The sequence below is a fragment of the Empidonax traillii genome, unplaced genomic scaffold (genome assembly GCF_003031625.1).
Source record: "Empidonax traillii isolate 1590-97213 ecotype Southwest subspecies unplaced genomic scaffold, ASM303162v1 scaffold1234:size156366, whole genome shotgun sequence".
NCBI lineage: Eukaryota > Metazoa > Chordata > Aves > Passeriformes > Tyrannidae > Empidonax > Empidonax traillii.
Window position 1 is genome coordinate 70597 of NW_020956427.1, and position 14531 is coordinate 85127.

At 43.1% G+C, this 14531-nt stretch overlaps 1 protein-coding gene across 4 annotated transcripts; it reads right to left on the reverse strand.

The window, feature by feature from the left end:
- Positions 1 to 2620: 2620 nt before the first annotated feature.
- On the reverse strand, positions 2621 to 14004 carry E2F8 (E2F transcription factor 8). Of its 4 annotated transcripts, XM_027906005.1 has the most exons (14): positions 13832 to 14003; positions 12360 to 12635; positions 11911 to 12067; positions 10495 to 10800; positions 9677 to 9838; positions 8229 to 8366; positions 7707 to 7916; positions 7268 to 7352; positions 6508 to 6991; positions 5517 to 5747; positions 4556 to 4685; positions 4095 to 4411; positions 3910 to 3972; positions 3262 to 3374 (listed from the first exon to the last, which is right to left on the reverse strand). In XM_027906005.1, exons 1-13 carry the CDS (start codon positions 13868 to 13870, stop codon positions 3946 to 3948), a joined length of 2562 nt encoding a protein of 853 aa, XP_027761806.1. In that variant the 5' UTR covers positions 13871 to 14003; the 3' UTR covers positions 3262 to 3374; positions 3910 to 3945. The 4 variants fall into 4 exon arrangements, with proteins under 4 accessions (XP_027761804.1, XP_027761805.1, XP_027761803.1 ...); XM_027906003.1 differs by lacking the exon at positions 3910 to 3972 and having other exon boundaries at positions 2621 to 3374; positions 12378 to 12635; positions 13832 to 14004; XM_027906004.1 differs by lacking the exon at positions 3910 to 3972 and having other exon boundaries at positions 2621 to 3374; positions 7707 to 7868; positions 13832 to 14004.
- Between the last annotated feature and the right edge of the window lie 527 nt (positions 14005 to 14531).

The window sequence follows — 14531 nt, forward strand, 5'->3', positions numbered from 1 at the left end:
CACTCTGGAACTTTAGTTATCCAGCCTTTCCTAGTCAAAATGAGCGTCTCTAACGAGGATCCCCACAACTCTGTTCTTGCAACACCAGTAGCTACTCCCCAGGCTGAGAAGCCCAGAAGAATCTCTTATCAGCTGGCTGCTCCAAACCTAAAATGCTGCTCTCAGCTCTGTAGGAATCACGTTTCTGTACTATCCCTGCACGTTTTTCTTCGTTAAGAAACCACCTGTTAGGAAAAAAATTGCCCAAACCCTTGTATCAAGACAGTCTTGGCAGAACCCGCCGGACTCAACTCACCGGAGTTGCTTGAAGTGTCTCCCTCTCTCCTTGGGCCTCCAAGGGTTGGAACAGGAGGGGTCCCTGCCCTCCTTAAATGCCCTGCCAGCCCTATAAGCTGGGAGGGGAGGGGAATGAGAGTTTCAGGGATCTGAGCAATGCCATTGCTATCACCAAGCTGAAAATAACCTCTGACAAAAGCCTGGCATTTTGTTCCTCCCCCCCCACCCCGTGTCCACTTGTGAGTAGGTGGACAACAATGCAGCCCCTTGGATTACACCTAAAGGACATTCCTGACTGCAGCCTAACAGAGCAGAAATAAAGACTGAAGTTTTATAGTGACTCTCCTGCGTTGCTTGAATGTGAATCATGAAATATCAGCCCCTTGAAGTGAGGATTTAGTTATTAATGGTCACATTGCCAATATTAAATTGTTAAGAATAATAATGAATCAGAAACTGTTTGTAGCACCCCCTGGAACACAATGTTTGTAACCCAAATAGCATTTAATTCTGCAGCTCATGATTTAATAGATACAACTGGTTTGCCTCCTAGGACACAGAGAATTATGCTTTTCACTGTAATCTTTCTTCTTTTTTTACTGTTTTTAGGCATTAAGGTGGCTTGTTAATATGTATAATATTTAACCTGTCTGAAAACTGCAGTTGTATTTGCCATGCCTGACTGAGTCCCTTGGAAATGGATGATGCTGCAGATGTGTTAAAGAGGTGGGCAATAAAGCACGAAGCACTTAAAATTCACTTACTTTTTACAAGGTTTCGTTTTACAGGCTTTAAAATTTTAGACACTAATTCTCATTTTCTGTTGGGATGCCTGAATTTAGCAACTTTGTTCAGCATCGTGGACCTTGCAGCGTGTGAAAGGGCCAAGCCCTTGCAGCCCAGGGGTTAAACACCAGAGCTCTGAAGCCGAAAAGTCTCCGCTCCGGGAATTTCATGGGAGCGTAAGGAATTCAAACACCAAACCCACGTCAGACTTTAGGATTTTAGGGGTCTGTGTGCTGAGGCTGCTGTGCAAACTCTTAGGGGCCTATAAATCCATTTGCTTTTGAGTCTGGCAAGGATTTTATTATGCAGAGACAGGTCCTTGGTGTAAAGTTGAAGGACTGTTTTTTCCCTAAGACCATCTCTTTTTGGTCATTCCCCCTGGATAGTTAATTGGACTCTTCTGCCTGTGTCAGATAATTCCAAGTGCAGAGGGGATGGGACAGTGCAGTGTTTGTGGGATGAAGGTTTCTTGTAAGAAAGCGGTGAGGAAGGGTTGAGGCAGGACTGAGCTCACTACTGGAGTGCATGGCAAGCACTGGGAAGCTTCTAAAAACCTTTGCACCCTTGGTGATTCATAATATTAGGAGAGCTGAACCTTCTGTAACCTTCACTCATGTCTTATAGATCGTGTCCTTGGGTGGATTTTGCTTTTCAGGATACAGCCCTGCGTTTGTGAGACCATTTCATCGACCCTAATTCCTGTAGTTTCCTAAGTCTGTTAAATGCGGTGTCCAAAAGCGAAAGGTTTGTAGTTTGTTTTTAAAACCTTTGCCTTTATATTTCTAGAATGAAATCAATAGCAGGTGTGAAGAAGATCGATCAGTTATCCCTTTGGAGAAGAAAAATCTACTCACTGCTGCAGTGAGAATTCCTACGTGTTTCAGCTTTTATTCTTTCCCCCTCATTTAGCATTTCCACAGTGATCCTATTCTGTCAGGTGTATTTTGTATTGTAATTTTGCATTATCAAAGACCAGGCCACATAGTTTTACTGTGTTAGCTGTTTTAACTCTGTTTTTTAGCCCTGTCCAAGCCTGAACCTTGGGCTTTGCTACCGTTTCTCCTGTCCTAATTTGGTCTGCCAGGTACATTTGAACCTGGAAAAGCAGATACACTGCATTTTGATTTAATTTCTTAGTTATTCCTTGTTATCTGAGTGTGAACTGAGTGAGAAGTCATCATCCTTCTTCCTTCAGTGCAGAAGAGATGCTGTATGTATTTAGATTTAAATTTATCATTTAAGTTAAATGGTCTAACTTAACCTGTTCAAAATTTCTTTGACATTTGGACAGACTTTCCATAAAGATACTCAGAAGCCCTTACTTCATAACTATGTTTTCCTCTAACTGTTGTTGTTAGGAGCTATAATATCTAGCCATAAGAGTTCAGAAGTTGCATCAAGTTATTTAAGTCCCTTTCCGATGAAATTCCATTTTCCCCTTCTTTCAGAACACAGAGATGCCCTTCTTTGGCAAAAAAAGAATGAAGACATGCCAGTGAATATACAGTGTATTACTTAACTCAGGTAATCTAATTTGATCAAACAGAAAAAGTCAATGCAGGGTTTTATGTAAGTTTTTAATCTGAACAAGTTGATTTAAAAATACAGTATAAATAATTCTTAACTTATATAAAAATCGATTAAGAAAATTTTGGGGGATTTTTGTTTTTGTTTTTACTAACTTTACAAAAGAGCGTTATTAAACATAGAAGCAAAACATTTTAACTATGGCCTTTTTGTTAAGACATAAAATATGTACACACTCACAGTACTTTTTTTTTTTTTTGGTGCAAAATAGGTACTGACTGATAGACTGTACCTTTCTGTACAAAGACAATTTCAGCTTAGTTTGCATAGAAGAAAATCAACATACACATACAAAAAAAAAAAACCAAAAAAACCACTAGATACATAACTTTGTTGTTAAAATACCTTAGGTAAGCCTTTTTTGGAAAAATTCATTAGGTATTAACTCTCATGAAGAGTCAGTTTTATTTCTAAAGCATTAATTAAGGCTATTCCAGCATTGAGATTTTGCCAGTACGTGTCCAAAACGTCCATCATACAATGCCAGACGTGTGCAGTGTGTCAGCAGTAATTACACCTGTTAACACATTCAGCAATTCCATATCCCAAAATTAGTCTTCCAAAACTTCAAGTTTTCGTTGAGGAATATAAAGAGTTCCTTGAGAGATTCTCTCGGTACCATCTGAGTTTGTAGATAGTGAAGATCCAGAATTTGGGCCTCCTGGTGTGCGGAAAAAGCTTTCTGTAACTGCCTGAGGCTCCTGAGGTTCCTTTGGAGCAGAAGGCTGAAAAGAAGAGGAAAAAGTTACTTTCATTTAAGGGGAATAAAGGTGAATTCTAGCTCTAGGTTTCTGCAGGATGTTAGTAAACTCTTTTTTCCCCCCCCGACATTTAAAAACCCTAACAACTTTTTACAAAGAATATATCTGTATTCCTTGATATAAATATATAGAAATAAAATAAATAAAACTACAATTTTTCTAATCCCCTCCTAACTCCTTTTTTAATACAGATATTAGGCAATACAATATTAAACAAAATATACAGGGAAACTTCCTGGAAGAAAAAAGTATTCTTTAAAGTCCTCTACAATCCTATCCTTTAAAAAAAAAAAAGCTAATATTAAACACAAGAACTTGTGAATATATTAGGGAAGTAACAAGAAGGAAAGATAAACTAACAAAGGGACAGTTTGTTAATAAGCATAATCTCAGATCTATGCAAAAATCCTCCCTCTAAAACAGCTGTCTCTTCCCATCTTGTCATCTTCCAGGTGGCTCCACTTCCACAACAAAGAAGTGACTTATCTTCCTTGCTAACCTCTCAGTTCTATCGTACTTAGGCTGGCCTTCACTGCTAGCTCTTTTTGGGCACTGCTGATTTCTAAAGATCAGGAAAAAAAAAAATGTTTACTTAAAAATCTGTACCCGCTGTAAAGGAATTGCTGTACTTCCCACTTTCCCACTGAACCCACCACAGCCAGGGTGCAGTGTTTTTGTACTTACCTTCCCTTCTGGCACGTTCGTGTTTCCTGAGCTGTGGCTGGTGCTTTCTGCTTGGGAAGAGACCGGCACGTGCTGCACAACAGGATTTGCAGGGACTTGCACACCAGCAGGTATCAGGCCTATGTGTTGCAGCATAAAGTTCAGAGCTGAAGAACTGGGATTTTGGGCAGAGCTGGCACTGCTGGAATTGAGACAGGAGTTGCCCAGTACAGGTGCAGCAGCTATGGAATTTGGTGACAGCATTATGTTCAAGGGTGTTATGTGAAAAGCGGGAATGTTAACTGTTTTCAGCTCTGAGGCTGTCACTGGAATGACACCTGAAACAGAAACATCAAGTGTTGAAGAGGATCAAGAACTGAGGCTCAGGACGTTGTGCTGTGACTTCATTACCTCAGTAGGACTAATGTGGCCCTCAATCCCTTAAACCAGACAAGTCTCTGCCTGTTTTATTGAGCACTCACCAGTAATGGGTGAGCTGTAGGTCGGGTGCTGTAAGGAACACATCCCAGCTTTCTCTTTATTGGAGCAGTCTGCCTTTGTGCCGTGGGTGCAGTGAGTGAGAGGAATGAGATAACCAGAGGGGAAGAAAGTCTGAGAAAGAAATAGACAACACACCTTTTTAGCTCAAACATGTAATAAACAAAACCCAGATGTGTTTTCCAAAGCTGCATCTCCCTTGCCCTGTTCTTATTCTTTATCCTCCACGTCCCCAGGATTCTGTATTCCAAGCCTCTACTACTTTTTGTGTGAAATGAGACACAACTGACTCAAGGACATGCTCTTAAAAGCCCACCCAGCTGGCTCCGTTTCCAGCTGATATCCTCAGTGATGAACTGAAAATCCACCTGGGATTAACACAGTGCAATTAGACAAGATGAAAGTGAAATCCTGACACTGAATCCTTTTTTCCAGAAGAAATTACTGGACTCATTCATCAACACGTCACCTCATTGTTTTATGAAAAACACAATCCAAGAAATATTGGAAGACAAACCTTTTGCATTTACACCTTCTGTTTTTGTCAACTGCTCTTTATTCAGGTTCTCCCCCACAGGTAAGTCTGGACTGCAGAATACTGGATTTGACTGATGAGGAGAGAGTTTTGTGGGATTCTGTTTCAAAGTCTATGCAAACAAAGGACTGGGGAGGTGAGGGATCCCATCACTGCCCTCAGCCCTTAGTCTCAGTCTTAATTCCAACAGAAGCCAGAAAGCCACTTTATGCCCTCTTATTTCTGTGCTAATGCAGAAACAGAAGTCCTACATTCCTACAAAATAAGGTTTTAAAAGCACTCTAAAACAAATCCATCCAAAGACAATCTATATAGGTGTAGTTTGTTACAGTTTTGTTTCTTTTGCAAAGATTCCAAGTGGCATTTTCCCAGGAATGGCAAGACCTGCTGTGGTGCCTGGCAAAGCTTACCTCAGGAGTAGGGATGGCAAACGCTACAGGTATGTCTTGTTTGGTTTTGATTTTATCCTCATCTTCTGGAATATTTTCCTTTTTACATTGGTCACAGCAACTTGCCATGCTTTGATCCACGTTTTGATCTGATGTTTCTGTTTCCTTCTGTTTATCTTCCTGGACATTATCCATTTCATGATTCCCTTGTGAGCTATTGGAAGGTGGTTTTTCGTTTTTAGTGGATTCTCCCTTTTAAAAAGTACACACAAAAAGAAAGGCAGATATTGTAAGGCTTAACATTCTCAATTACAGCCATACAATGATATTTATACGTTTTTAAAAACTGGAGAGCAAGCTTTCTCCTTTCTCCTGACCTCAAGTTTGTGCAATAAAAATTTCTGGTCACTAAGACAACCAGGTCCATGCTTTGCCTTCTTTCTCCTTCACAAGTGGTAGATGTTTGACACCACATGTTGTCACAGTTTCTCAATATGCATCAAGTTACTCTGAACCTCTTATTCTCCTAATGTGCTACTTTATCGTGCCTACAACAACCCAACAGTGCACAACATTGGATGGAAATATTTAGAAGGCATCAGGATTTTGGGACATTCCCTATCAGTGACTTTTATGTGTCCACATTCCCTCCTAACACTTCTAAAGCCAAGAATGGGTGCCAGCAAGTTCATAGAGTACTAGAATGGAGTACCCCACTCTCGACCTGATCTAACCAGAAGAATAGGTATAAAGAGGTAAAATATAAACAGGTAAAGTCTTGACGTGTTTTGGGAGTTGTTTTGACTAACATCCGTACACTTTGACACGTGTTCTTAGAGACAAAACCAAGCCCTCCAACATCAGCAAGCAGAAAAAATGAACATCATCTCTTCAAACATAATGTTATTAAAAACACGTACGCACACCGGCAGGCTCCTAAATCACTTTGAAAATGAGTAGGTGGCAACATCATTAAGCTCTAAAATGGCATTTTAAAACTAATTTAACTTACCAAAGAAGTACCAAGGCTCTCTTCATCACCTCTATGCCTTTTAATTAAATTATTCTCTTGTAATGCTTGTGATCTTTTAAGGCACCTCTGTGATGAAGTTTCTGATTTCATCTCTGGTCTTTCTTCAGCTGCCAAAGGCTTTGTTTGCTCAGCCGTAGCGATCTGATTGTCCCCTTCCTCAGTGGTTATTTTATTTAACACTTTTGAATTATTACTCTTAATTCCAGTGACATTAGCACATGGCAGAGGCTGCAACATGAAACCTGGGCTGTAGGTTGTCACAGTGTGGGCTTGAGAAGGATGCAGATATATTGCATATGACACCCCAGAGTGAGGATGAGGTAGGATTACTGGTGAGACTGAGCTGTGGCTCGCAGGGCAGACCCCCAGGGGCTGGCTGGGAGTTGGCTGCTGAGGGGGTTCAGGCTTGGGGGCTGCCTCAGGTGAGGACAGGGCAGATTTCATTTGCATCTCCTCTGCTGTCCTTAAACAAAACAAACAAACAAACAAACAGAAAAGCCCAAACATATTTTAATTCCTTCAGGCAGAAACGAATGCCCCTGACAAATTATTTTCTGTAGCGCAAAGGCTTAACGTGAACTTGTACTTCTCAATCCAGTGAACAGAAAGTAAGTGAATAAACAGCCTGCAGTACCAATGGTTAGCTGCTTTTGCAGACCATTGCCCCACTCAAACTGAGCATAACTTTAACTGAATGGCCAGTGGCATCATAAAGCTTCTCACACTTGTGCAAACTTACTTGGATTGTCCTTCCAGCTGCGGTTTAGCGATTGCGGGAAGCTGAGTTATTGTACTCGGGAAAACTGGTAAGCTTTGATAAGTACCTGGTGGGAGGAGGAAAACCAAAATCAAAAACTGTTAGTACATCAAACGTAGAAGTCAAAATTTTAGCTTTAATTTGAGGAGATTGCTTTATTTAAGGTAGCAAACACACTCAGTGGCAAGGCACTAAGACTTATTATCCTCAAACTGCAGCTCAGACTTGATTTTATCAACTGGATGAATATTAAAGCCCCCAGAGAGGATCCTTAACAAGAACATCAACATTGATAGGTAATTTCCTGCCAATTTTCTAGAATATAGAAGAAATGTTTAGAGAGTATAGCCCAAAGCAAGCCCACATATCTAATGCAAGACTGGATCTGACTTAAAAACAAACTTAAGAAAAAGATACCTACTTGTACTCATTTTAACTGGGCTGGTTGGAGCAGACTGGATCTTTCTTCTGTCATTTTCTATACTCTTAACTAACTTTATTAGAGATGAATGCCGAGTGAAGTTTTGCTTTCCTTTTGAAGGAAAAAGGTTTTTTGAGCAGGGCTCTTTGGAAGGGACGGATTCTGAAACAGGTGGGGAACAGGTCGTAGAAGTTGCTTCAAGTTTTGTATCTAAAGCGCAGGAAGAAAGGAGAAAATACATATAAAATGAAGATTCAGTAGTTAAAAGCAATTATTTGAGCCTGGGTTATAATTACTGGAGTACCAGCAGCAGCAAACAGGGAATTCAAGACTCTCAGTATGAGAACATCTGCTATGTGGAAATAGATACTGGTGTGCTGTGCTGTCAAGGACTAAGGACAGAGATGTGACCAGTAGAAGATTTTCTGCTTAGTTATTCTTGATCTAGAAATTCTAATAGAGAAAACAAAATAAAAATCAAAAATCATCAGCAGAACAAAAGGAAATTACACATCCACCTACCCTGAATGTTTGGCAAGACCTCAGGTCCTGTCCACTTGAATGCTGGTTTTCTACCTCTCTCCTCTGTAACGTGAACTTTCTTGATAAGCTTAAGGCTGCTGAGAACATTTGCTATGTCATAAAGTCTCCTAATTTTGGCTGAAATGAAATAAAAATAAATAAAGGTTAAGTAAGGCAATTCCAATGAACAAGATGAAAAATGGCAGCTAAAAGGAAAAAGCTTTAAAATTTTCTTTGTTTGTGGAACAGGTATTTATGCAATGAAATAACATATTGTGATACAAAGTTTACATGTAAAATAGAATGACCTAGATACAGATCTAGAAAAGAAAATACAGAAAAAAACCCAAACAAACATTTTCCTGTGCAATGATCAAATCTATACAAATTCTTTAGTAAAAATAAGTAGATTAAAAGGCAGGTACACACATGCAATGGGAAACGTGGGAACTGAAGGGCAGAGAGACTAAAATGCAACAGGATAATCATCCTGCATGTTCTTCACTGTCTCTGGGTTGAGCTATTAGGGAAAAGTTGTAGGCACAAGTCAAACTACAAGTGATTTCTAGAAGGCAAAGCTTCTGCTACTGAAAATTTAAAAGTCTAGCAAGTCATGGAACTTGGGACTGTGCTCTGTAACCAAGAACATGGTAAAATATGGGATACCTGAAATACAGGCTGGAATGCCCTGAAAATGGTTTTATTGTGAGACAGGCTTTATGGAGGAAGACTGAAAACAAACAAAAAACCCTACTGACTAACCCTCCACCCCCTCTGTGTTGCCATGAGGGAGTGAAAAGGAAATGATGAACTCAAACCAGTGAGTTTTTACATAGATACAATTCTGCAAAATCCTGATAATCAAGGAAGGGTTTAATTTTCGGTGAAATCCACAATTAATTCTCGATCCCTCAAAAGCAGGCACATTTTTTATTGTTTTAATTATTATACATGTACAGACCTAGACCTAGAAGTACCTTTCCATTTGAATGGAGAGGAAGTGTGTAGGGAACTGAGAGCAGGGTAAAAGAATGTCGAAATAACTGGCAGTTAAAGCTTTTGGTTTCACTTCCTCTGACATTTAAATTACTACTGAGGACTCTTACAGAATCTCTTTATATTTCCACCAAGTGAGTTATATGACCAGAGCACAGATTTGAATAACTGGGGGGCATCTTTGGTGAAATGATGCTGAAAATTTCTGACAGGCCTCTTGAGGAAAGAAATTGTTACCAATGAGGAACTTCAGGAGTGAGGATTTAATGGGCTTTTCCTCTTGTGGGCATTTTGTATCAATGACTATACAGGTGGGTCCCTCTTATAAACAGCACAAGGTGTTTAGTGAGTTTTTGGAGGCTCAAATATGGCAGGAAAAATATGACAGCATTTTACATTATATGAACTAATGCTGGAATAATTCATTTAGCTTACACTTTATATTTACTTACTTTTAAACTTGCTTTTATCTAAGTCTTCTAACTGGTCTTCTCCAATCAGGATTTTAGCAGCCACTTCAAGGCTCACTATTTGAGGTGTTGAAACAAGAAACAGCATCACAAATTTCTGACTCATCACTCGTAAAGACTTGTATTTCCTGCCATTTACTGACGCTGCAGCAGACAGGAGAAGAGATTAAAGTATTAAGTGACACACCAGCTACAAACATTTCTGAAACACTGAAAAAAATTTGTCAGTACTAATAATTACAAGAACAAACAACACAGTGACTAGACAGGGCCAATGTGAACTCCAGACTCATGACAAGAGTCAGATAACTGGGTGGATATCAAGTCTCTAACTACACAAAAGAGAGTGTGATCTTTAAGAGTAAAGATGCTTGACCCTTAATTAAAATTAAATAATTAAAATTTCTTCCATGAATCAAACCTAAATTAAAAAATTAACTTATGATTTTTGCTTCTATAACATTCCATGGTAATTTCTGGCTTTATAACAACTCAACAATAATTGATTGTATTTTAGTATATTTGATGTATTTTGTGTATTTTGGCATTGTATGTTGGTATATTTGATAGTTTCACCTGATGCTCCCTTGTTCTTGCCCTATAAAAACAAACTACATGTGCAAGAATTGAATTAATAAAACAAATGAAAGAGTGCAGGGCACTTTTTCTCCCCGCGAGCAGTTGTGGTGCCTCGGGGGCAGTATCATCTCTGAAAAAAAAAGGCCAGCAAATGTTTTTTTCCGGGTTCACAGATATTTATCATTACACATATTATTTTCAGCATTGTAGAGAATTATTACCAGCACGAAATTCCACTCCTGGGAGCTCGACAAAAGACATTTCTGACTGTTCACTCGAGCCAAGAGAACTTGCCGTTTCTTCACTTCTTTCACCGTCAGGATCAAACTCGTGCTCGTACTCCCTTTTCTTGATCATCTGAATCTGCTGGATGTATTTGTTCTCTTCTCCAACCTTTTTCAGAGCCTGCAGGGTCTGGGGGAGGTTATGCCTGCCGTGCCAAACGTATCTGTTCCTGGCCAGGCGGCTCACCATGTGCAGGCTCTCCAGCACATTCACAATGTCATAGATGCGCCTGCGTTCAACATCTGGGAAGGAAAGAGATGAACGTGACGTCTCTTACTACACAAAAGAGGTTTAGTCATGCATTTACCTGCAACAGATCCCTATCCTTCCTCCTCTCTTAATACACTTGTGCACAATTTTTGCCAATTCCTTGTTACAAAAGTTTGTGGAAATAGCCCTCGTAGGTCTTGCCAGCGAGGAAAACAATTCTTGCTTCAGATATGGAGGGACTTGCTGTTCCACAGTTGTACTTGGCTTACAGCATTCCTTAAGAAATTAAACTTACTGTTGCCAGAAGAGCCATTAGATGGGTTTCAATCCAGCTTTAAAAAAAAACAAAGCATTTTTAATTATTCATTGCATCAATTTTAGATTGTCCCCTTAAATAAGCTTGGAAACTTACAGTAGGTAAGTGCTTTTTAACTTCATTTTATATGTTATTCGATCAACACACTGTCCTTTTCTCTTTTTTTCTGTTAAATTCTTGGTTTTGGGTAGGCATTTTCTAAAAGAGATGTTCTTTTGTACAAAGTACAGAAAAACGTAAATCACAGTTCTTTAAAATGTTTATAACTATTTTTATAACTATTACCAGCGTATAATCTGTAGAACACTGTAACTGCAAAGCTTTTTGGCTTACAAAAGCTTCAGCTTGATGCTGGCAACTTAGACTCTCAGAAGATCATTGATGCAATACAAAAATAGTGATATAAAATGAGAAAGCTAAATTATCATCAAAGGCAGAAAATATTTCTTGCTTTGATGTCGTGGTTGGACAGGAAGTTGTGGATTCAGTTTGAAAAATGCAAGTTCCTGCTGCAAAAACCCAGCTACTAATCTTAGCCATCATCTCTGATGCATGCAACTGGTTATTTGTGGTATCAGCAATAATTTAGATGTTTAATATGAAACAGAATTCAGAGTTTCTCTGTTCGGTTCATTGAAGAAACTTTAGCATTTTAAGAGTTAAAAGAATTGTTCTAAGAACGAGGAGCTTAAAACTGGATTTAAATAAACTTGAGAGAATACAGTAAGCATTCAACATTTTATGAAGCAAAAATGAACCAACACAACCGGCAAGTTATTGGCACATTTGCACGGAGGAGTCTGTAGCAGCGTGTACAGCAACTTACGTAGCTCTTCAGTGACTTCATCGAGGCAAATGTAACTTTTCTGTGCAGGGCTGGGGTAGTCGGGATACCGAGCTAAGAATTTGTGACACAGCAATCCCAGGCTTTTCTCTTTGCGACTTGGCTGAGATTTTTCGTATTCATCTCCCAGTAAGTGCTCCTGCGTGGGAACGAGAAAAAGAGAGTTTGGGATTTTTGACAAGAGGTAAACATAGATAGATAACAGCTTCGTTGTGTCAAAGGCCCGGTGTTCTCCCTTTGTCCTCAGCAGCTGTGAAACAAAACCAGCAGAACATTACCTGTTGTATGTTACTAGTCAATATCCTTACTTATATTTGGTAAACGCTCCAAAATCAAAACTTGAAAAAAATCAGTTTCGTTATGTCAATGTACAACTTTTCATGCTGAATGAATAGCCTTCAGCTAACTTAGGAAAAAAAAAAAAAACATACCTGCAAACAGTGTTTTGCCTGTAGGACCTCAGCTGAACTGTTTGACAGTTGCTTTCTCTGTTCTCTGCTCCTAATCTCAGGGCTGGCCGCACTAATCAGCATTTTCAGGTTGGAAGTAGGTGTCCATGGCTCTGCTGGAGAGGTGTCCTTAGGTTTTGGGGGTGTGGTTAGTGGCTGACAGTCAGGCTGTCTCTCTGTCAGTACCACCTGCGAGGTAGCTGCTTGTTTCAAAGGGGTTTTCAGTACATTTCTGTGTGGCTCAGAAGGCTCGTTTTCCTACACACCGAAAAAAAAGAACAACGGTGAGATTAAAAACCACCAATCCATTTATCAAGAGCAGCCAAAGGGGGGCACAGAGATCCACTGCATTTTTTGGGTAGCTCCGAGTCGACAGCTCCAGTCCTGCTCCGAACCAACAAGTCCCGTCACTGAAAACCATTTCTGTGCCTGGAGCTCAAGGCTCAGGGCCTGTGGCATTTATTCCTTAGGTAATTTTCCTTTTCTTTCCCTCTGGGGCAAATGCACTCAGAGCAAATGCTAATGCACAGCAGAGCTCTAAAAGAATGACTGAAACACATTTTCGGCAGGTGTGATGTTCCTTATAAATTTCTTGTCAGGCTGAGCAGGCACCAGCGTATGTGTCAGGGCATTCACCCTGTAATATACAGACGCCTTAACCCACTGCAGAGTCACAGAAGCGTCGGCTAACAAGCCCTAAAATTTTAAGAAGAACAACGAGCTTTAACAAGCTCCCGAATCGGTGCGGAGCGAGGTGGGGGAATATGATCGCGGCGCTCGCTTAGAGGAAACACGAGAGGAGGGAATACAGGCGGAGAGGAGGGAGAGGGAAGGATCCCCGGGATCAGGGATCCCCGATCCACTTCCTCCTGCCGTTTCCCCGCTGGAACCCCTTTACTTTTTGGCGCCGCGCGTTCGCGCATGCGCGGCCCGCGCTCCGGAGCCCTCCCGGGACGGGGTCGGGGGTCTCCGGAGTTCCCGGGGGATCCCTGGAGCTCCTGGAGCCGCTCCCTGGGAGGTTCCCGGCGCTCCAGGAGGGCTCGCAAGCCCGGACCCGCAGGGGAAGAGGGCTCAGCCCAGCGCTGCTGGACCCTCCCTGTCACAGCACCGCCGAGCGCCGGAGACGGGCACGACCTGCTCATCGTACCTGCTCCTCCACACAGCCTTCATCAAGGAAAAAAAAAAAAATAAAATAAGGAAAGGGGAGCCAGGAAGAAGTGGTGCTCCGTAGGGACTCGGTGGATAAAGGTCGTCAGGGGTGACGTTTTAGGAACTTTCGTTACGGACAGGGATTAAAGGGGAGGTGACACGCGACCGGTTTTCTGCCGTCCCGCGGTTTCTAAGCGCGATCGCTCGGGCTGAGGTGGCCTCACCCTCCTCCCGAGGGTCCGAGCGCGGCCACCGGGGCTGTCACCGCCGCCGCGGGAAGGCGCCCGGGACTTGGGGATTATTACCTTGTCGCCGGCGCCCATCTCCCCGCCCGCCGGCCGCATCCTCCCGCCGCCTCAGCAGGCGACAGCCGCCGGTGCCGCCGCGCCGCTCCGCATCGCAGGTCCCGCCGGCTCTGCAGGGAGGCGCTGCTTGGCGGGGCAGGCGGTGCCGGGCCGGCTCCCGCTGCCCTCGGGCTCGTCCCGTCGCCTCCCGCCTCCCGGCCCGGCCCGCGCGCGCCCGCCCGCCGCCCAACGGCCCGGCCCCGCCCCGCCCCGCCCCGCCCGCCGCGGCCCTGCACCGCCCATCGGCCCCGCCCGGGAGCCCCTCCGAGTACCCGGGAGGCGCCGCTCCCGCCGCCCCGCGCTCCCGCCGCGCACCCCACGGGCCGGCGGCGCCGGCGGCCCCCACGAGCGGCGCTGCCGCCGCCGCCGCCCGCGCCGGGACCGCCCGCGCCGCGGGGCCGCTCCCGCAGCCCGGTTTGAATTCACCGCGCGGAGCTGCCGCGGGCGGGTGGGGCGGAGGGCGCAGCCAATCAGCGCGCGGCGCTGAGCCCCAAGCGGCCAATGGGAGCGCGGCGCCTCCGCGGCCGCTCCCTCCCTCCCTCCTCCTCCCGCCTCCCGCCGCCAGGCGAGCGCCGGCGGGGCTCGGGACGGGGCTTTGGCGGGTTCCCTGCCTCCCGCCCGCCCCAACGGCCGGCGGGGTCGCGGGGCCGAGCGGGCGAGC